The sequence below is a fragment of the Bubalus bubalis genome, chromosome 4, assembly GCF_019923935.1.
Source record: "Bubalus bubalis isolate 160015118507 breed Murrah chromosome 4, NDDB_SH_1, whole genome shotgun sequence".
Lineage (NCBI taxonomy): Eukaryota > Metazoa > Chordata > Mammalia > Artiodactyla > Bovidae > Bubalus > Bubalus bubalis.
The window spans coordinates 16,650,808-16,671,262 of record NC_059160.1 but is presented as its reverse complement, the minus strand read 5'-3'; the positions used below and the strand labels follow the sequence as shown (position 1 = coordinate 16,671,262).

Genomic DNA, 20,455 nt, shown 5'->3' with positions numbered 1-20,455 from the left:
GGAGATCAAAGCGGTCAATCCTAAAGGAAATCAGTCCTGAATATTCATTGGAAGGACTGATGCTGAAGCTGAAGCTCCAGTTCTTTGGCTACCTGATGCAAAGAGTCAACTCACTGGAAAAGACACTGGTACTGGGAGAGGTTGAAGGCAGGAGGAGAAGCAGGCAGCAGAGGATGGTTAGATAGCATCACTGACGCAATGGACATGAATTTAAGCAAACTCCGAGAGACAGCAGAGGACAGAGGAACCTGGTGTGCTGCAGTCATTGAGGTCGCAAAGAGTTAGACACAACAACAACAACACAGCTTCAAGGAGTGGGGTCACATGACAAAGGCCGGGACTCTCACTTCAGAGCAATGAAGGGCGTGGGGTTACACTGGAGGTGAGCCTTCCTCGCTGGGTCAGAACAGGAAGGATGCTCAGGCACCTTCTCCCTGACCATCTGCCCCTGCTGCCAACCCCAGCTCCTGGACGCCCCTGTCTACCATGGGCTCCCGTCCTCCCTGGGCACCTGCCTTGAAAACTCCAACACCTACCTGTTGCCTGCTCTCCCGTTCTGCCCCCCAGCAGGAGCTCATCCACACATATAGATGGGTACCTCGGCGGGCCTGTAATGAAGAAGGTGCCCTGATAAAGAAAGAGCTTGGTCTCCATCTTGAGGATCCAAGAGAAAAGCCATTGAAAAGTTTTAAACTGGGGAGGAGTGTGATCAGTGGATACTGTAGACAGACAGCTGACAGAGTAGGGAAGGTGAACAAGAGGGGCAAGGCTAGTGGCAGACCTGCCTTTCAGATTGTTTCATGAGTGTGTATGTGTGTGTGTGCACATGTGCTAAGTCACTTCAGTCATGTCCAAGTCTTTGCAACCCTATAGACTATAGCCCACCAAGCTCATCTGTCCATGGGATTCTCCAGGTAACAATCCTGGGGTAGGTTGTCATGACCTCCTCCAGGAGATCTTCCCGACCCAGGGATCAAACCCTCATCTCTTTAAGTCTTCCGCATTGGCAGGTTGGTTCTTTACCACTAGCACCACCTGGGAAGCTCTCAGATTGACTCAATCCCACCCAAAGACCCTTAGGCTATGGAAGTTAGCTTGAAACCAGAGATGACTCAGGGGTAGGGGAGCAAGAAGGACAGATCCAACTCCAACAGAGTCACTCTTTTTTAAATTTTTATTTGTTTTTAATTGAAGGATAATTTCTTTACAATGTTGGTTTCATTTCTGCCAATGGTTTCATTTCTGCTAATCAACATGAATTAGTGTACATATGTCTTTCTGCTTTATTGACTATGCCAAAGCCTTTGACTGTGTGGATCACAATAAACTGTGGAAAATTCTGAAAGAGATGGGAATACCAGACCACCTGACCTGCCTCTTGAGAAATCTCTATGCAGGTCAGGAAACAACAGTTAGAACTGGACAGGGAACAACAGACTGGTTCCAAATAGGAAAAGGAGTACGTCAAGGCTGATATTGTCACCTTGTTTATTTAACGTATATGCAGAGTACATCATGAGAAATGCTGGACTGGATGAAACACAAGCTGGAATCAAGATTGCTGGGAGAAATATCAATAACCTCAGATATGGCAGAAAGTGAAGAAGAACTAAAGAGCCTCTTGATGAAAGTGAAAGTGGAGAGTGAAAAAGTTGGCTTAAAGCTCAACATTCAGAAAACTAAGATCATGGCACCCGGTCCCATCATTTCATGGCAAATAGATGAGGAAACAGTGGCAGACTTTATTTTGGGGGGCTCTAAAATCACTGCAGATGGTAACTGCAGCCATGAAATTAAAAGATGCCTGCTCCTTGGCAGGAAAGTTATGACCAGCCTAGACAACATATTAAAAAGCAGAGACATTACTTTGCCAACAAAGATCCATCTAGTCAAGGCTATGGTTTTTTCAGTAGTCATGAATGGATGTCAAAGTTGGACTATAAAGAAAGCTGAGCACAGAAGAATTGATGCTTTTGAACTGTGGTGTTGGAGAAGACTCTTGAGAGTCCCTTGGACTGCAAGGAAATCCAACCAGTCCATCATAAAGGAGATCAGTTCTGAATGTTCATTGGAAGGACTGATGTTGAAGCTGAAACTCCATTACTTTGGCCACTTCATGCGAATAGCTGACTCATTTGAAAAGACCCTGATGTTGGGAAAGATTGAGGCCAGGAGGAGAAGGGGATGACAGAGGATGAGATGGTTGGATGGCATCACTGACTCAATGGGCATGAGTTTGGGTAAACTCCAGGAGTTGGTGATGGACAGGGAGGCCTGGTGTGCTGCAGTCCATGGGGTCGCAAAGAGTTGGACACAGCTGAGCAACTGAACTGAACTGTACATATGTCCCCTCCCTTTTGGACCTACCTCCCACCTTCCACCTCCCACCCTATCCCATCCCTCTAGATTATTACAGAGCCCTGGTTTAAGTTCCCTGAGTCATACAGCAAATTCCCATTGGCTATCTATGTTATACATGGTAGAATATATGCTTCCACACTGCTCTCTCCATTCATCTCATCCTCTCCTTCTTCCCCCCAACCCTTGTCCATAAGTTGGTTTGCCATGTCCAGCAGAGTCACTCTTACCTCTAAATCCCTGGTCTGCTCACATCTATAGTGACCATTAAGGACAGAAGCCCAGGATCCCTGACTCAAGCCTCCTTAGCCCCATCCGCTCTCCACCTCACTCCTGTACCTCTCCTCACCTGACTCTGGGCATGGAACCTGTCCTGACCCAGGGCGAGCTGTCTAAAGACAGGAAACTGCCCCACCCTTTCAGTCCAGGGTGTTCTGAGGTTGTTTGGAGTCCAAGAGACAGCAAAACCCTCTTTAAATTCTGAGATCTAATGAAGGCTGCAGAAAAACCTTCCTGATCTGGAAAACCCAGCACCCGACCTCCACCCACCACCCTGCCATCCCTGCCCCCATGGGCCCTTCCCCACACAGGACAGCAGGTGGCAGCACCAATGGGAATTGCAAAAATAAAACCAAAGGACTTCCCGGGTTGTCTAGTGGTTAGGAATCCACCTGCCAATGCAGGAGACACAGGTTCGATCCTTGATCCAGGAAGAGCCCACACGCCTCAGAGCAATTAGGCCCCTGTGCCACAGCTACTGAGTCTATGCTCTAGAGCCCGTGTTCTGCAACAAGAGAAGCTACTGCAGTGAGAAGCCCGTGCACTATTACAAAGAACCAGCACAGCCAAAAATGAGTAAATTTATTTATTTACTTAAAAAAATAAAAGCAAAAATAAAAATCCAAACTGAAAATGAGTCTCTGTACTTAGTGCCCTGGTGGCCATGTTCTCTCCCTGCTCTGTCTCCATCCCCCACCACAGCTTTAAAGACTGCCCCCATCCCTGCCTCAGCCCTCTGTCTTCCTCAGTTAAAGAGAAACACAGCTCAGTAGACCCAGAAGTTGGCTCAGAAGGTATAAGTGAGAACTGGAGATAAGGGCAGAGTAAAGACAGCAGGATCTTTGCCTTGTGATATAAACTCCCAGGAGCTTCCCTGGTGGTCTTAGCAATAAAGAGTCTGCCTGCAATGCGGGAGACCCAGGTTCTATCCCTGGGTCTGGAAGAACTCCTGGAGGAGGGCACGGCAATCCACTCCTGTATTCTTGCCTGGAGAAACCTAGAAGAGCCCGGCAGACTACAGTCCACGGGGTCGCAAAGAGTAGGACACGACTGAAGCAACTGAGCACACCGCATAAGCTCCCAGGACTGAAAGGATCTGTGTGGCCTGAGCTGGTAGCCAAAGACCAAAAGTTCTTCTCCATTAATCCCATGGATTCAAGATGCCCCCAGAGCCAAGGTCTATCATTGTCTTCAGGATCCATGGCCTCATTCTTCTAATCTCATCTGGCTTAGAAAGGGCTGTCTGGTCACAATGATCATTTTTGTTGTCTAGTCGTTCAGTCGTGTCGGAATCTTTGCGACCCCATGGACTACCACACGCCAGGCTTCCCTGTCCATCGCCAACTCCCGCAGCTTGCGCAAACTCATGTCCATTGAGTCAGTGATGCCATCCAACCATCTCATCTTCTGTCACTCCCTTATTCTCCTGCCCTCAATCTTTCCCAGCATCAGGGTCTTTACCAGTGAGTCAGCTTTTTGCATCAGGTAGCCAAAGTATTGGAGCTGCAGCTTCAGCATCAGTCCTTCCATAATTACCAAGTCCTTTTGTAATTATCAAAGTCATTTAGTAACATTACAAGAATTTCACTAAACAGAGTAACATTTTTTTTAAACCATCCATAGCCCTATTCTCTAATATACTGTTCCTGTATATTAGAGGGTATTTATTTTAGACTGTTCCTGTGTTTTCTATTTTTATGGACACAGTATGCTTAGAATTTCATAGTTTATTTTCTTTATTCAGTTCTCCTGCTGAGGGAGGGGGCCTCCACAGAGCAAATGTGCTTCTACTCTTTAGGGGCTCACATTTGACTAAGGGAAGGGGGACAGAATAGATGACTGAAAGACAAGAAGTTACCAGTCTGCCTGGGACTGAATCCGTTTTAGGATTGAAAGCCCCGTGTCCCAGACAAACCAGGATGATTTCTAATAGGTCACCCTACTAGAAGCAAGTCTTCCCAAACTAAATGGAGTTAGAGTTCGGAGTTTCATTTCAATCCATAGATTGGCCTCACCTCTACCTCTTTGCCTTCTTTTTTTTTTTATCTTATTTTTAAATTTACTTTTGGTGGTTGTTCTAGGCAACTTTTCTCAAACTCTGTACCCTTGAAAAGTATTGCGATCATTTCGTCTTTCTTCTGCATTATTCATTCTGCTATTCAGGGTCTTTAACTCAGCTTCTGTCTCGGCAAATGAATTTTCTAATTTTCCTTGACTCCTCCTTCTAGTTTCTAGTTTCTTTTTGCAGTACTAGCATTCCTTGTCGATGGCCTTTCTTAATTTCTTCAGAGATTGGCATAACACTATAAATCAACTATGCGCCAACTTGCTTCAGTTGTGTCCAACTCTTTGCGACCCCATGGACTGTAGCCCACCAGGCTCCTCTGTCCACGGAATTCTCTGGGCAAGAATACTGGAGTGAGTTGCCATGCCCTCCTCCAGGGGATCCTCCCGACCCAGGGATCGAACCCAGGTCTCCCGAATTGCAGGCCGATTCTTTACCCTCTGAGCCATCAGGGTGCCCTCTCTCCTGATCTGTCCTCCAGTAGCTCATTCACCTTGATTCCTGCCCATAACTCTACAAACTGGAGCATCTCTCCTACAGCAGCTCTGCTCATGACAAAGTCTTGAAGTTTTCTTTTATCTGAAAATGCTTTCATTTCATCTTCAGTCTTGAAGAACATTTTCACTCGCAAAGTAACTCGGAGCTGAGGACTTTTTTTCTTTTGGTGTTCTGAAGATGCTGCAACACTGCTTGCTTCTATGTGGTTTTTGATGAGAAAGCAGTGACATTGAGAATGTTGTTCTCTGTTTGCAGCGTGTCCTTTATCTCTGTCCAGCCTCTTTCAAGATTCCCTTCTTATCTTTGGTTTTTAGCAGTTTGACTCTGATGTGCCTTTTTGTTTACTTTCAATTCCAATTGGAGTTTCTGAAGTTTCTTGAACCTGAAGATATATGCCTTTCACAAAAGCCGGGAAGTTCCAGCCATTATTCCTTTGAATATTTTTGCTGCCTCACTCTCTCACTCTCCTCTCCTTCTGGGACTCCAAGAATATATATCTTAAAGGGTTTTTTTTTAATATCATCCCCCTGAGTTTCTGCTCATTTTGAAAGTTTTTTCCCTCTCTGTCCTTCAGATCTGTTAATTTCTATTTATCTATCTTCTACCATCTCCATCTTTCTATTAAGCCAGTGATTTTTTTTTTTAATTTCATATCCTGCCTCTCTGCGGCTGTATATTTTAAGTTTCTGTTTCTCTGCTTGTGTTCCTGTCTTTTTTCTTTCAAAGGAGTATAGCTTGCTACCCGATGGACTGTAGCTTTGCATCTCTGTGTGCTGAAGTCCTTGGGCTCTGACTCCACCATCTGGGTCATCTCACTGGCTGGTCTGTTGTCTTTCTCTAGAGTGCGGTTTGTGTTTTCCTGTTTCTTCTTATTTGGAGTGGATTATATACTGGACATTAAAAAGTCTGTGGGTTCTGTGATGTTCCTCCAAAAACTACTGATTTTTTTTCAAGTAGGCAGTTAACTTGGTTCACTCAACCTGTAGACTATCCTGAGATGAGCAACAGCCCAAATTTAAGTCATCTTCTTTTAGTCCTAGCTGGGTTTCCTGGAGCCTGCCCCCAAGCACCCATTGTTGAGGGGAATGATGTAGAAATATCTGAGACACTCAAGTAGCTTACAGCCAGATTATGAGCCAAGCATCACACAGCAAGAGAATGATGCACTTGAGCTTGGAGCTCAGGAAGGTGGGTCAGGCTCAGTGCTATGGCCCCCACCTCTTATCCTCACACAGCCTGTGCCCACATGCAGGTCAAGGTGAGCAAAAGCACCCAGTAGTGCAGAAATTAAGATAAACATGTTTGCTCTCCCTAAGACCTGCTCCCTTTCCCAAGGCTCCCCTACCTCCCCACTCCCAGCCCTGAGGACCCCCCATGCCTAAATCTCTGCTATAATCGATGGGACAGCTACTTCTGCTTCTTCTGCCCAGGTTACAAACTGCAGAGCAACAGCTGCTTCTATCTCCTTGCCAGCTGGAGAGGAGGCCCCAGAGAGGGGAGGTGATCCTGGAAGCAGGACTGGGGAACTGCTGACCCCCAACAGCCCCATACGGGCCTACCTCACTAGCCCCCCTAGTCCCACATGGGCCTGCAGTCACCAGCTGAGGCTCCTTCTCAGTCCCCAGTCCCTGGTGGCTTTCTCCCCTGACCCCAACACACACTACCGCTGCACTATCCAGGTGGGCCCTGGTCAGGTTCTCCTGTGCAAAGGGTCAGATTCACCAAAATGGGGACTATGTCCAGGCCCTGGGCCTCTCCAGACTCCAGCTGCAGGAGAGGTCACTCCCCTCCACCCTCTTGGTCCCCTGCCCTCTTTCCCACCCAGTCTCCACCCAGCACTTGACCCCCTGTCCATTTAGAGTGACCAGCTGTCCTGGTTCATCCAGAATTTCCCCAGTTTTAAAACTGAAAGCCCTACATCCCAAGAAGGCTTTTTTAGTCCCATGCAAATTGGCGTTCTGCCTGCTTTGGGGTTTTCTTTCAAGGGCCTCATCCTCCTCTCCTCCAGAATGTCTCCAGGAATGATGGGCTAACCAAGGTACTCCACTAAATCTTGCTCTTAGGAAGGGAGCACAAGCTTAGGAGCAGAGTACAACCCAGCCCACACAGACTGTCCAAGGGAACAGGGAATGAGGCTCCAAAGGAAGACTAGAGGAGGATCCCCAGCCCCCATGGGAGCCTCAGCTGGTTTCTTCCCACCAGATGGGTCATGGACCGGTACTGTTGTTCATGCCTGTGGATGTGTCTCTGGCTTCCCAGGTGCTCCTTGTAACCCTAAGAGTTATATATCAATAAAAGGGCAGGTTTCAGGACTTTCCTGGTGCTCCAGCAGTTAAGACTCTGAGCTTCCAACCCAGGAAGGCCAGGATTCAACTCTTGGTTGGGGAACTAAGATCTTGCATGCTGCAGGGCTAAAAAATAGAATAAAAATAAACCATCTCCAATATTTACCCCTGAGTCAGACAGCAGTAGTATCTACTCTAGAGACTTTTTTAAGGTCATGCTGACGATCACTATATTTCAACTTTCCACTGTACCTGTTCTTTTAGCCTTCCCCAGACACAGTCCCACAGCCTCGCTTGGCCCAAGCCCTCACACTCTGCTTGGAGGGAAAGGACCATTCTCCCACCTGAAGATGGAAAACACAATGTGTCCAATATCCATTTAACTTTCTCTTTTCCTTTGAACATATTAAGCTGTCTTTTTTTTCCCCTCTAAATAGTCTATAATGAAATGCTGGTACTTGGTTTTAGAAAGCAAGCCCACAAATGCTCATGAAATAAATCTCAGGAAGATGAAAGTATAATCCTTCTTATCCTGGAGTTGCAGAAAATCAGACATGATTCTTCTTCACAGAGTTGATCCTGATAAAGGGGTGAATCAAGAACATTCAGTGAAGATAGGTAATCCTGTTCTCTGTTATACTTCTGTCATCTTTGGGAGTGTAACTTGTATGGAGGAATCTTTTTAAGATATTCAGACTTCAGAGATGATTGCAATAGGAACAGTGCAATGGCATCTATAAACTTTAAAGGGCAGCAACTCAGGAATTCTCTGGAAATCCAGTGGTTAGGATGCCAGACTTCCACTGCTTGGGGTACAGGTTCAAGCCTTGGTTGGGGTAATAAGATCCTGTCTGCTGTGTAGCACAGCCCCAAAACAAACAAACAAACAAAAGGCTGCAACTCTGGTCAGCCATTGATAACTTATTCCTCTGAAAATGATACTTAAATTAACTTCTTCAGGAACTTCCCTGGTGGTTCAGAGGTTAAGACTTCACCTTCCAATGCAAGGGGTGCATGTTCAACCCGTGGTCCAGAAGCTAAGGTCCCACATACTTTGCAGCCAAAAAACCAAAACAGAAAACAGAAAAGTGAAAGTGGAAGTCGCTCAGTCGTGTCCGATTCTTTGTGACCCCATGGATTATACAGTCCATGGAATTCTCCAGGCCAGAATCCCAGAGTGGGTAGCCTTCTCCTTCTCCAGGGGATCTTCACTACTCAGGGATCAAACCCAGGTCTTACACATTGCAGGCAGATTCTTTACTGGTTGAGTCATAAACAGAAGCAATATTGTAACAAATTCAATAAAGATTTTTAAAATGGTCCATAAAATAATAGGAAATTAACTAATTAACCTCTTCCGTTTCCAGAAAGCACAAATATTTGTGAGACTGTGGTTTATTTGTTAGACCAGACGGATACTTTTGGGACTCTCTTCTCCTTTCTAGCATAAAGGTAAAATTCCATTACTCTGCTAGACTTTTTTTTTTGCCCCACCCCCTAAAGTTTTTAAGAGCTTTGGAGCCTGCAGGTACTTGAATTAACAGGAAGAATCCCTGCGCGGTGACCTACCAGGAATCAGCTTTATGGCACGCCCTGGGCGTTCAGACAGGGCAGCCCTTTGTCCACAGACACGCCCCCTGCCACCCCCGCCCCCACCTCCCTTCAGAAACTTTGGCCTGAAACTGACCGTGCCCTGCGTCAGCCTGAGCCTGCTGGACAAGCAGTGTCAGGGGCCTGTGGGCGGGATTCAAGGACTGCCTCAGTGCGCGCCCCCAGACATGTTTGGGGAGGCGGGAGGTAGGGTGGTCACAAAGTTCAATGTGTACAAGAGACTGGCTGGTTACAGAATGAGCAGGAGGTCAGGGAGGGAGAAGTCTTGCTGCTTAAAGGCGAAAGGCTAACTCAGAAGGAGCCATCCTACCGAGTGTGAGACACGCACACGGTAAAAATTAAACAGTGCGAAAAAGACAAGAGTGAGTGCACCCACCCACCCCTGATGGCCTCTCCGGGCCAGGGCGGTTTGTGGAGCTGTTTTTCCTCTGTTTTGGGGTAGGTGAGCTATTCTTGAATCAGACGGAAGGTGGCGCTCAACCCAGAGAACTAGAGAAAAGGGAACTGAGGAGAATTACTCAACTCATTTCCAGTAACTTCTCCCTCCTCCCCCACAGGGCCTTCTCAAGCCCCACTTCCTGTTCCCTGGCTCGGGCCAAGACCTCTCAGGGCTCAGATGTCGGGTTCCTGGTCTCAAAGTTGCGGGAACTGTCTCTGGGGAAGCCTCACTCCACCCGCTGCCCAGGCAACATGTGAGTGTGCCTGGAGGGGCTGGAGAGACTGGGGAGGCTGAGGAGGCTGGAGAGGCTGAGGAGGCTGGAGAGGCTGAGGAGATTGGAGGCCAGAGAGGCTGAGAGAAGTTTGGGGACATGGGAAAGGCACCGCGGGACAGATGTGCATGCTCACACACACACACCCATATAGCCTCCAGCAACCTGCCCTGGGGTGTGCTGGCTAAAGCTCCAGCCAGGACACTATCATATTTAAATGTCTCTCATTTGTAACCTCCAGGCTCATCAGACGCCAGGGTGGGCTGGGGTTGGCTGAAGCAGACAGAAAGCAGCCCCTGCTTGGATGGGCCTCTCCAGGGAGGTAGGCAGTAGTAGAAAACCCACAGTCCAAGCACAGGCCGACCAGGGGCTGAAGGAATTGGGGCAGGAAGAGCTGTAAGAGTGTGGACAGAGGTGCCCAGGCCTCTCAGCTCTTAGCACCGCCTGCCCCCTCATGTCTCCACAGGCCGCAGGTCACAGGCACGCAGCCACATCTGCCCTGGCCCACTCCCAGGTGGTGGTTCCTCCTCTGGGGCGTCCTCCAGGCTTTCCCCACGCAGGGGTCCGTGGTGCTCCTGGCCCAGTGGCTGCCCCAGAAGCTGACGTCCCCTGGGTACCCGGAGCCGTACGTCAAAGGCCAGGAGAGCTCCACGGACATCGAGGCTCCAGACGGCTATGCTGTGAGGCTCCTGTTCCAGGACTTTGACCTGGAGCCATCCCCGTACTGTGAGCGGGACTCCGTCACAGTGAGCTGGGTGGGGTTCTGGAGGGACTCCACATGGGGAGGGCCCCTGCTGGAGGCCCAGGGCAGTGGGAGGGGGCCAGGGCCTGAAACTCGAGGCTCACCCGGGAGGCCGGGTCTCCCAGCTGAGGGCCCATGCTTACCTGTGCACCCTGCCATCTGGGCCCCACCAATGAGAGAGAAGGCCACAGGTCAGGAAGCCTCACCAAGGGACACACAAACACTGCAAATCCCTAGAGTCAAAAGCAAGAAGTCACACATCAGTCATTAAAAGTGCATCATCAAGCATGTTGTGTGCCTGCCCTGTCGGGCTCAGGAACTGGATGTTTAGTTCAGTTAAATTGCTCAGTCGCATCGGACTCTGCGACCCCATGGACTGCAGCACGCCAGGCCTCCCTGTCCATCACCAACTCCCTCAGCTTTCTCAAACTCATGTCCATTGAGTCAGTGATCCCTTCCAACCATCTCATCCTCTATTGTCCCCTTCTTCTCCTGCCTTCAACCTTTCCCAGCATCAGCATCTTATCCAATGAGTCAGTTCTTCACATCAGGTGGCCAAAATATTGGAGCTTCATCATCAGTCCTTCCAATGAATATTCAGGTTTGATTTCATTTAGGATTGACTGGTTTGATCTCCTTTCAGTCCAAGGGACTCTCAAGAGTCTTCTCCAACAACACAGTTCAAAAGCATCAATTCTTCGGTGCTCAGCCTTTCTTTACGGTCTGACTCTCACATCCACACATGACTACTGGAAAAAATCATAGCTTTGACTAGACAGATCTTTGTTGGCAAGATAATGTCTCAGCTTTTTAATATGCTGTCTAGGTTGGTCATAGCTTTTCTTCCAAGGAGCAAGTGTCTTTTAATTTCATGCCTGTAGTTACCATCTGCAGTGATTTTGGAGCCCAAAAAAATAAAATCTGTCACTGTTTCCATTGTTTCTCCATCTATTTGCCATGAAGTGGTGGGACCGGATGCCATGATCTTAGTTTTTTAAATGTTGAGTTTTAAGCCAGATTTTTCACTCTCCTCTTTCACTTTCATAAAGAGGTTCTTCTTTGTTCCTTTTCGCTTTCTGCCATAAGGGTGGTGTCATCTGCATATCTGAGGTTATTGATATTTCTCCTGGCAATCTTGATTCCAGCTTGTGCTTCATCCAGCCCGGCATTTCACATGATGTACTCTTAGAAGTTAAATAAGCAGGGTGACAATATACAGCCTTGACTTACTCCTTTCCCAGTTTGGAACCAGTCTGTTGTTCCATGTCCAGTTCTAACTGTTCCTTCTTGACCTCCATACAGGTTTCTCAGGAGGCAGGTAAGGTGGTCTGGTATTCCCATTGCTTTAAGAATGTTCCAGAGTTTGTTGTGATCCACAGAGTCAAAGACTTTGGTATAGTCAATAAAGAAGAAGTAGATGGTTTTCTGGAATTCTTTTACTTTTTCTATGATCCAACAGATGTTGGCAATTTGATATCTGGTTCCTCTGCCTTTTCTAACTCCACCTTGAACAGCTGGAAGTTCTCAGTTCACATTCTGTTGATGCCTCAGTTCAGTTCAGTCACTCAGTCATGTCCGACTCTTTGTGACCCCATGAATCACAGCACACCAGGCCTCCCTGTCCATCACCAACTCCCAGAGTTCACTCAAACTCATGTCCATTGAGTTGGTGATGCCATCCAGCCATTTCATCCTCTGTAATCCCCTTCTTCCCCTGCCCCCAATCCCTCCCAGCATCAGGGTCTTTTCCAATGAGTCAACTCTTCGTATGAGGTGGCCAAAGTATTGGAGTTTCAGATTTAGCATCATTCCTTCCAAAGAAATCCCAGGACTGATCTCCTTTATGATGGACTGGTTGGATCTCCTTGCAATCCAAGGGACTCTCAAGAGTCTTCTCCAACACCACAGTTCAAAAGCATCAATTCTTCGGCGCTCAGCTTTCTTCGCAATCCAACTCTCACATCCATACATGACTACTGGAAAAACCATAGCCTTGACTAGATGGACCTTTGTTGGCAAGGTAATATCTCTGCTTTTCAATATGCTATCAAGGTTTCCTTCCAAGGAGTAAGTGTCTTTTAATTTCATGGCTGCAGTCACCATCTGCAGTGATTTTGGAGCCCAAAAAGATAAAGTCTTTCCTTCCAAGAAGTAAGCATCTTTTAATTTCATGGCTGCAATCACCATCTGCAGTGATTTTGGAGCCCAAAAAGATAAAGTCTGACACTGTTTCCACATCTATTTGCCACGAAGTGATGGGACCAGATGCCATGATCTTCGTTTTCTGAATGTTGAGCTTTAAGCCAACTTTTTCACTCTCCTCTTTCACTTTCATCAAGAGGCTTTTTAGTCCCTCTTCACTTTCTGCCATAAGGGTGGTGTCATCTGCATATCTGAGGTTATTGATATTTCTCCCAGCAATCTTGGTTCCAGCTTGTGCTTCTTCCAGTCCAGTGTTTCTCATGATGTACTCTGCATAGAAGTTAAATAAGCAGGGTGATAATATACAGCCTTGGCGTACTCCTTTTCCTATTTGGAACCAGTCTGTTGTTCCATGTCCAGTTCTGTTGCTTCTTGACCTGCATATACGTTTCTCAAGAGGCAGGTCAGGTGGTCTGGTATTCCCATCTCTTTCAGAATTTTCCACAGTTTATTGTGATCCACACAGTCAAAGGCTTTGGCATAGTCAATAAAGCAGAAATAGATGTTTTCTGGAACTCTCTTGCTTTTTCGATGATCCAGCAAATTCTGGTTCTTCTGCCTTTTCTAAAACCAGCTTGAACATTTGGAAGTTCACGGTTCATATACTGCTGAAGCCTGGCTTGGATTACTTTACTAGTGTGTGAGATGAGTGCAATTGTGCGGTAGTTTGAGCATTCTTTGGCATTGCCTTTCTTTGGGATTGGAATGAAAACTGACCTTTTCCAGTCCTGTGGCCACTGCTGAGTTTTCCAAATTTGCTAGCATATTGAGTGCAGCACTTTCACAGCATCATCTTTCAGAATTTGAAATAGCTCAACTGGAAGTCCATCACTTCCACTAGCTTTGTTCATAGTGATGATTCCTAAGGCCTACTTGACTTCACATTCCAGGATGTCTGGCTCTAGATGAGCAATCACACCATCATGGTTATCTGGGTCATGAAGATCTTTTTTGTATATTTCTTCTGTGCATTCTTTCCACCTCATCTTAATATCTTCTGCTTCAGTTAGGTCCATACCATTTCTGTCCTTGATTGTGCCCATCTTTTTATGAAATATTCCCTTGGTATCTCTAATTTTCTTGAAGAGATTTCTAGTCTTTCCCATTCTATTGTTTTCCTCTATTTCTTTGCATTCTTCACATAGGAAGGCTGTCTTATCTCTCCTTGCTATTCTTTGAAATTCTGCACTCAGATGGGTATATCTTTCCTTTTCTCTTTTGCCTTTCGCTTCTCTTCTTTTCTCAGCTATTTGTAAGGCCTCCTCAGACAACCATTTTGCCTTTTTGCATTTCTTTTTCTTGGGAATGATTTTGATCACAGCCTCTGGTACAATGTTATGAACTTCCATCCATAACATTGTACAATTCAGTTATTAAGTTTCCATTTCAATTCTTGAAATAAGGTGGGCTGTATGATGTAATTATGGCAGGCTAAAGAAATCGGCTAGGTATCTGATCATGGGTTGAAGAAACTTGGGAATCAGAAATGGAACAGGAACTGAGTTAAGGAAGTTTCCAGGAGGTGATACAGCTTCCAAACCCCAACAGTGCACAGAACCTTCAAAGTGGGGCTGGGGTTCACACTCTGACATGACCCTATGACCATGGGTGGTCAGGTTTACCCCACACCTGCCTACCCCCTCCCCTTGCAGATCACAGCCAGTGGGATGGATCTCGGCCAGTTCTGCGGGCAACAGGGCTCCCTGCTGGGCAGGCCCCCGGGTCAGAGGGAGTTTGTGTCCTCAGGGAACAGTTTGCGGCTGACCTTCAGTGCACCAGCCTCTGAAGACAAGACCCCAGGCCTCCACAAGGGCTTCCTGGCTCTCTACCAAGCCGTGGGTGAGGGTGCCCCCAGGGTGCAGGGAGGGAAGTCCCTGCCCACAGCCCTGGCCCCGGTATCTTTTTTTTTTTTTTTTTAGCTGTGCTGGGCCTTCACCGATGCATGCCAGCTTTCTTTAGTTGCAGTGAGGGGGGCTACTCTCTAGTTGCGGTGCTCGGGCTTCTTGCTGCGGTGGCTTCTCTTATTGTGGAACATGGGCTTAATAGTTGTGGTGCATTGGCTTAGTTGCTCCGTGGTATGTGGGATCTTCCTCAACCAGGGATCAAACTCATGTTGCCTACATTGTAAGGCAGATTCTTAACCACTGGGACACTAGGGAAGCCCTCCCTGGTATCTTGAAGTGACCAGTGGAAGCTGAGACTGGGGGTTTGGGACACTGGGGCTTAGCCCCTTGCTGCCCAGCCTGCCCTCTGGTGAGTAGCCTGGTACCTGGGGCACCAGCTCAGCTCCATTGTTTCCCTGCAGATTGCCAGGCCCAGTGCTGGAATATCATCTCATATTTTAACAGAAGCTAAAAATCCAGATTTTTAAGTGAAATTCTAGATTTACAAATGGTAACCTCAGGCTTTTTGAAAGATAAGACATGCCCGTGAGTAAAATTTTCAATAAAAATAATCGTCCTCTGATCTCTGGCCCTTAGTCCCTGGCTCCCTTGCCCAAAAATGACCCTGTTCTGTTTCCTGGGTATTCTTCCAAAGGCATTCTAGGCTCCTCGAATACAAATACTGTGGTGTGTGTGTTGCATACTAGTCACGATGTTTTAAATTTGCCCTTTTTCATTCAATTAAACATATATATATATATATATATATATATATATATATATATATGCCATAACTTGTAGCTTGCAGGATCTTAGCTCCCTGACCAGAGATCAAACTCAGGCCCTGGCAGTGAAAGTGCTGAGTCCGAACCACTGCACCGCCAGGGTGTAGGCAATTAGCATTGCCTGATTCTTTATAAAGACCATACAATATTCCTTTATTGATACATCATAGTATATTTAATAGATCCTACAAACAGTACTGCTCTGAATATCTTCTTATATACATTATTGAGCACATGCATGAGGATAAATTCCTAGAAATAAAAAATTGAAAAATGTATGCAATTTTAATTTTGATATTGCTAAATTTCCCTACAAAAGTTTTACTAATTTACACTCCCACTAACCACATATGAAAAATGTCTGTTTCCCCTTCCCTAATTTCACAGTTATTTTCAAACTTTTTAGCATTAACAATCTGATTGGTGAAAAACAATTCAAATAATTCAAATGTTTAAAAAAAGAAAAGACTGTGCTGGGAATTCCCTGTGATCCAGTGGTTAGGACTTGATGCCTTCACTGTTGAGGACCTGGGTTTAATCCCAGGTCAGGGAACTAAGATCCTCCGAGCTGTGATGCAATGCCAAATAAATAAAAAAATAAAAATTTCCAAAAGACTGTGCAGGTCAAACTAAATATGGCCACAGACTAGATTCAATCCCTGGGTTGCCAGTTTGCAATTCTGTTCTCCGTACTAATGACTGCTGTTTTCCTATAGCTGTGAATTATACTCAGCCCATCAACCAGGCCACTGGGGGCCCCAAGGCCATCCCCACACCTGGAGACAACCCCACTGAGATCCAGAGCTGCTGCCAGGAGCCCTATTACGAGGCCAAGCCCTCAGGTGAGTCCCCATCTGCTGAGGATTCAGCTCCTACCTGTCTTACTCCCCTCCCACCCCCGAGAGACCTGAGGCCTCTTTCAGCCCCTACCTCCCAGCTCTGAGCCTATTCTCTGCCTCCCTCGTTTCACTCCTCAGAGACACTCACCTGCACTGCCCAGGTGCCCTGGAAGCAGACCCAGAAAAGGGAGGAGGCTGCCCGCTGTGTGCCTGGTGAGTGAGCACCTGCGGTGCCATGAAGACAGCCACTTCTCAGAAGGGCCTCAGCTGCGAATGGGCCTGTGGGTGCCAGACAGCCTTAGAATAGAAAGGGGGAAGGAAAGGCAGAAAGTGAGGAAGGAAAGGGAAACCAAGAAGGCCCAGAAAAGGAGAAGCAAGGAGCTCATCCCTTCTTCTTGAGGGTCAAGGGATAACCCAGAAAGGAAAAGCCATAAATAAGCTAATCAGATGGAAAATGAAAGAGGAAGAGAAACAGATGAGCTGAAATAAGAGAAAACCCTCTATTGACATGGTCTGCTTTAAGGATATACAGACAGGCTCTCTTCCCCCAAATATCTCCCTACCTTGATGCTATAGTGCCTGAAAGCCTAGCATTGTTTTAAAGCATTTTGTGTGTGTGTAATGTAAAGTTCATATAACATAAAAATCACTAAAGTACACAATTCAGTCATTTTAGCATGTTCACGATTTGTGCAACCATTAGCACTTATTCTAGAACATTTCCATCATCCCCAAAAGAGACTCCAACTCTACCTTCTCCCAGTCCTCTGGCAACCACTAACCACTTTCTATCTCTGTGGACTTGCCTGTTCTGGACATGGCATCTCAAGGGAATCCTATAATGGCTTTTGTGCCTGGCTTCTCTCAGTTAGTGTGATGCTTTCCAGGTTCACCCACACTGCAGCACGTGTCAGTATCCCGTTCCTCCTCATGGCTGAATAGAATTCCACTGTGCAGACAAACCACTTTGTTTATCCATTCAGCGGCGGGTTGACATTTGGGTCATTCACACTTTTCTGCCTTTTATGGGTATTGCCACAGCGAGAACACCTTTAGTTCTCTTGGGTATAGACCTAGGAGTGGCATTGCGGGCTCACACACTAACTCTGTGCTTGCCTTTTCGAGGAATGGCCACACAGTTTCCCACAGCAGTTGAACCATTTTACATTCCTACCAGCAATAGAGGACGGTTCAGATCTAGCATTGTTGGCTGGTCGTCTATTTGGTTTTGTTTTTAATTTTTTGACTCATTCAGCTTGTGGGATCTTAGTTCAATGACCAGGGACCGAATGGAATTGCCATGGCAATGAAAGCACAGAGGCCTAACCAGTGGACCACCAGGGAATTCCCTCAGATCCACCATTTTTGAAACTCAGTCAAACATTGCCTTTCTAACCTAATCTTAGTACCTTTGTCAGGTTTTACTCCAGAGCCACAGAAAGCTCTAGGGGCAGCCTGACCTCGTGCTCTGGGAGGGGGAGATGTCAAAAATACAGAAATGACACACAAATAGACAGGAGACACCACAGACAAATGCTCCTTGCTGCACAATATTGTTCAAAGAAGGTGGCAGGAAGTCTAAAAAAGTGGCTTAGGAAAAAAGGGGTGCAACTGGTTAAGAATCTGCACTTCCACTACACAGAGCACGGGTTCGATCCCTGGTCAGGGAACAAAGATCCTACATGCCTGCATGGTGAAGCCAAATAAGTAAATAAATAAAGATGAAAATTAAAAAGCAGCTTTAAAAATGCCTGAGGAGGAAGAGGAAGTTGCAGAAGCAGGTTTTCAATAAGCATCTCTTGATACAGCGCTGACTTTACCCCTCCTCCCTCTCAGTCTGTGGACGGCCGGTGGTCCCCATCTCCCAGACCTGGGAGTCCCTTGGCGCCTCCAGAGCTGAGCTGGGCAGCTTCCCCTGGCAGGCCCTCACCAGCATCTATGGCAGGGGCGGCGGGGCCCTGCTGGGCGACCGCTGGGTTCTCACCGCAGCCCACACCATCTACCCCAAGGACAGCGTCTTGCCCGGGAGGAACCGGAGCGCCCAGGTGTTCCTGGGCCACACGGACACAGACCAGATGTTGGAGCTGGGCCGCCACCCCGTGCGCCGCGTGGTCGTGCACCCAGACTACCATCAGGAGGAGCCCCATGACTTCCACGGAGACATCGCGCTCCTGGAGCTGGAGCGCAGCGTCCCCCTGGGCCCCCACCTCCTCCCAGTCTGCCTGCCGGACCGCGAGGCCCTGTACCGGCCCGGCCGGTGGGGCTACGTCAGCGGCTTCGGCGTGGAGATGGGTTGGCTGAGCACCAAGCTCAAGTACTCGCGGCTGCCCGTGGCCCCGAGGGCAGCCTGCGAGGCCTGGCTCCGGGAGAGGCAGAGGCCCGAGGCATTCACCGATGGCATGTTCTGCGCCGGGGACCAGACGCGGCCGCAGAGTGTCTGCCAGGGGGACAGTGGCGGCGCCTTCGTGGTGTGGGACAATCGCACCCGGCGCTGGGTGGCCACGGGCATCGTGTCCTGGGGCGTTGGGTGTGGCGAGGGGTACGGCTTCTACACCAAAGTGCTCGACTATGTGGACTGGATCCGGGGAGTGATGGGTGAGAAGGACTGACCCCGAGGGGCTGAGCTGGGCGCCCACTGTAGAGCCCAGGGAGAGGGCTGGGTTCAGGACTGAGCCCTGGGCCTGGGCCGGTGGAGGCAGGGAGACCTAATTAGGCCACAGAGCCAGAGAAATCCTTGCCTCCCACAGCCCCTCCTCCTCACCCTCCATCTTCCTAGGGGGCTTGTGCCACACCCGGGAAGCCCCATTAATCTCTGCTCTGAACTCCATCTCCTGTGGACGCAGCTTCTTCTGTACTCTCTTAAGAGACAGTCACCTTCTCATCCCCCTGTTCAAGTGCCGTGAAGGAGTAGTCACAATTCATTTCATTTCTGGAACATTCCAAAGCCCCTGTAGTCCACCTTCAAATACTCAAACTCTTGGCTTCACCAAGCACAACCCATGGCTGCATTTGGAGTCATAGCTCTTTTTGTTGTTTTAAATCAGAAAAAAAAATAAATAAATAAATAACCAGGCGTTTCCCATGTTACTTCATTGACTCCTCACACCAGCTTTGCAAAGGTTGAATTATTATCCGCTGCTTTACCACAAAGGAAACTGAAGCTCAGGGAGATAAGGGACTTTTGCAAACCCCACAGCTGATACAGGACAGTGAAGACATGTGCTTTTCAGCACACCTCAACACCTCTAGGTGTCCTAAAGACCTGCTGTATCGCCCACTCCCTAGTCCCCACATCCTTTCAGGCACTCCCTTGGTGAAGATCACAACAGGTGCTCACACCTTCCTGCTGGCCCCGCTACTGCAGAGTCCTTGGTGAGCCCAGCCCTGGGTGGACGTTCCTGTAGGCATTCCCAGTGCTGCTGGACTCCCCGGGCCCTGTCCCCACCATCAAGCACTGCTCCACCTGAAAAGACCAACTCTTTAATTTTAATAAGGACTTGAGCTGATGCTTTTTTTCATCTTAAAGAGATGGGAATACCAGACCACCTGACCTGCCTCCTGAGAAATCTGTATGCAGGTCAGGAAGCAACAGTTAGAACTGGACATGGAACAACAGGCTGGTTCCAAATAGGAAAAGGAGTACAACAAGGCTGTATATTGTCACCCTGCTTATTTAACTTATATGCAGAGTACATCATGAGAAACGCTGGGCTGGAAGAAGCACAAGCTGGAATCAAGATTGCCAGGAGAAATATCAATAACCTCAGATATGCAGATGACACCATCCTTATGGTAGAAAGCGAAGAAGAACTAAAGAGCTTCTTGATGAAAGTGAAAGAGGAGAGTGGAAAAAGTTGGCTTAAAACTCAACATTCAGAAAACAAGACCATGGCATCTGGTCCCATCACTTCATGGCAAATAGATGGGGAAACAATGGAAACAGTGAGAGACTTTATTTTGGGGGGCTTCAAAATCACTGCAGATGGTGACTGCAGCCATGAAAATGAAAGATGCTTGCTCCTTGGAATAACAGTTATGACCAACTTAGACAGCATATTAAAAACCAGAGACATTACTTTGCCAACAAAGGTCCATAGTCAAAGCTATGGTTTTTCCAGTGGTCCTGTATGGATGTGAGGGTTGGGCTATAAAGAAAGCTGAGCACCAAAGAATCGATGCTTTTGAACTGTGGTGTTGG

At 47.5% G+C, this 20,455-nt stretch overlaps 2 protein-coding genes across 6 annotated transcripts in view; one reads left to right on the top strand and one right to left on the bottom strand.

Annotated features, from left to right (window-relative positions):
* CLSTN3 (calsyntenin 3) overlaps nucleotides 1–16,539 on the bottom strand; it is a 60,010-nt gene extending 43,471 nt beyond the window's left edge. The window contains exons 1-3 of one of the 3 annotated variants that reach the window (XM_025283131.3): nucleotides 16,406–16,539; nucleotides 10,692–10,781; nucleotides 537–608 (exon numbers count right to left, since the gene is read on the bottom strand). In XM_025283131.3, coding sequence (XP_025138916.3) covers nucleotides 537–608; nucleotides 10,692–10,707 — 88 coding nt within the window. In that variant the 5' untranslated portion in view covers nucleotides 10,708–10,781; nucleotides 16,406–16,539. Of the gene's footprint in view, nucleotides 1–536; nucleotides 928–10,691; nucleotides 10,782–16,405 lie in introns of those variants that run through there. The other 2 variants (XM_025283132.3, XM_025283130.3) reach the window with 2 other exon arrangements.
* Nucleotides 9,213–19,334, top strand: C1RL (complement C1r subcomponent like). Of its 3 annotated transcripts, XM_025283134.3 has the most exons (8): nucleotides 9,220–9,534; nucleotides 9,654–9,788; nucleotides 10,048–10,128; nucleotides 10,273–10,552; nucleotides 14,367–14,589; nucleotides 16,135–16,260; nucleotides 16,396–16,470; nucleotides 18,094–19,334. In XM_025283134.3, exons 1-8 carry the CDS (start codon nucleotides 9,482–9,484, stop codon nucleotides 18,864–18,866), a joined length of 1,746 nt encoding a protein of 581 aa, XP_025138919.3. In that variant the 5' UTR covers nucleotides 9,220–9,481; the 3' UTR covers nucleotides 18,867–19,334. The 3 variants fall into 3 exon arrangements, with proteins under 3 accessions (XP_025138921.3, XP_025138919.3, XP_025138920.3); XM_025283136.3 differs by lacking the exon at nucleotides 14,367–14,589 and having other exon boundaries at nucleotides 9,213–9,534; nucleotides 10,273–10,532; XM_025283135.3 differs by lacking the exon at nucleotides 10,048–10,128 and having other exon boundaries at nucleotides 9,237–9,534; nucleotides 14,403–14,589.
* The last annotated feature ends 1,121 nt before the right edge of the window (nucleotides 19,335–20,455 follow it).

Bases quoted from the DNA above. Each gene is read 5' to 3' on its own strand.
- C1RL (XM_025283134.3), top strand. From the start codon at position 9,482: ATGGCCTCTCCGGGCCAGGGCGGTTTGTGGAGCTGTTTTTCCTCTGTT. The intron at 9,535-9,653 runs GTAGGTGAGCTA...CCTCCCCCACAG, and splicing joins TGTTTTTCCTCTGTTTTGGG to GGCCTTCTCAAGCCCCACTT. The intron at 9,789-10,047 runs GTGAGTGTGCCT...TGTAACCTCCAG, and splicing joins ACCCGCTGCCCAGGCAACAT to GCTCATCAGACGCCAGGGTG.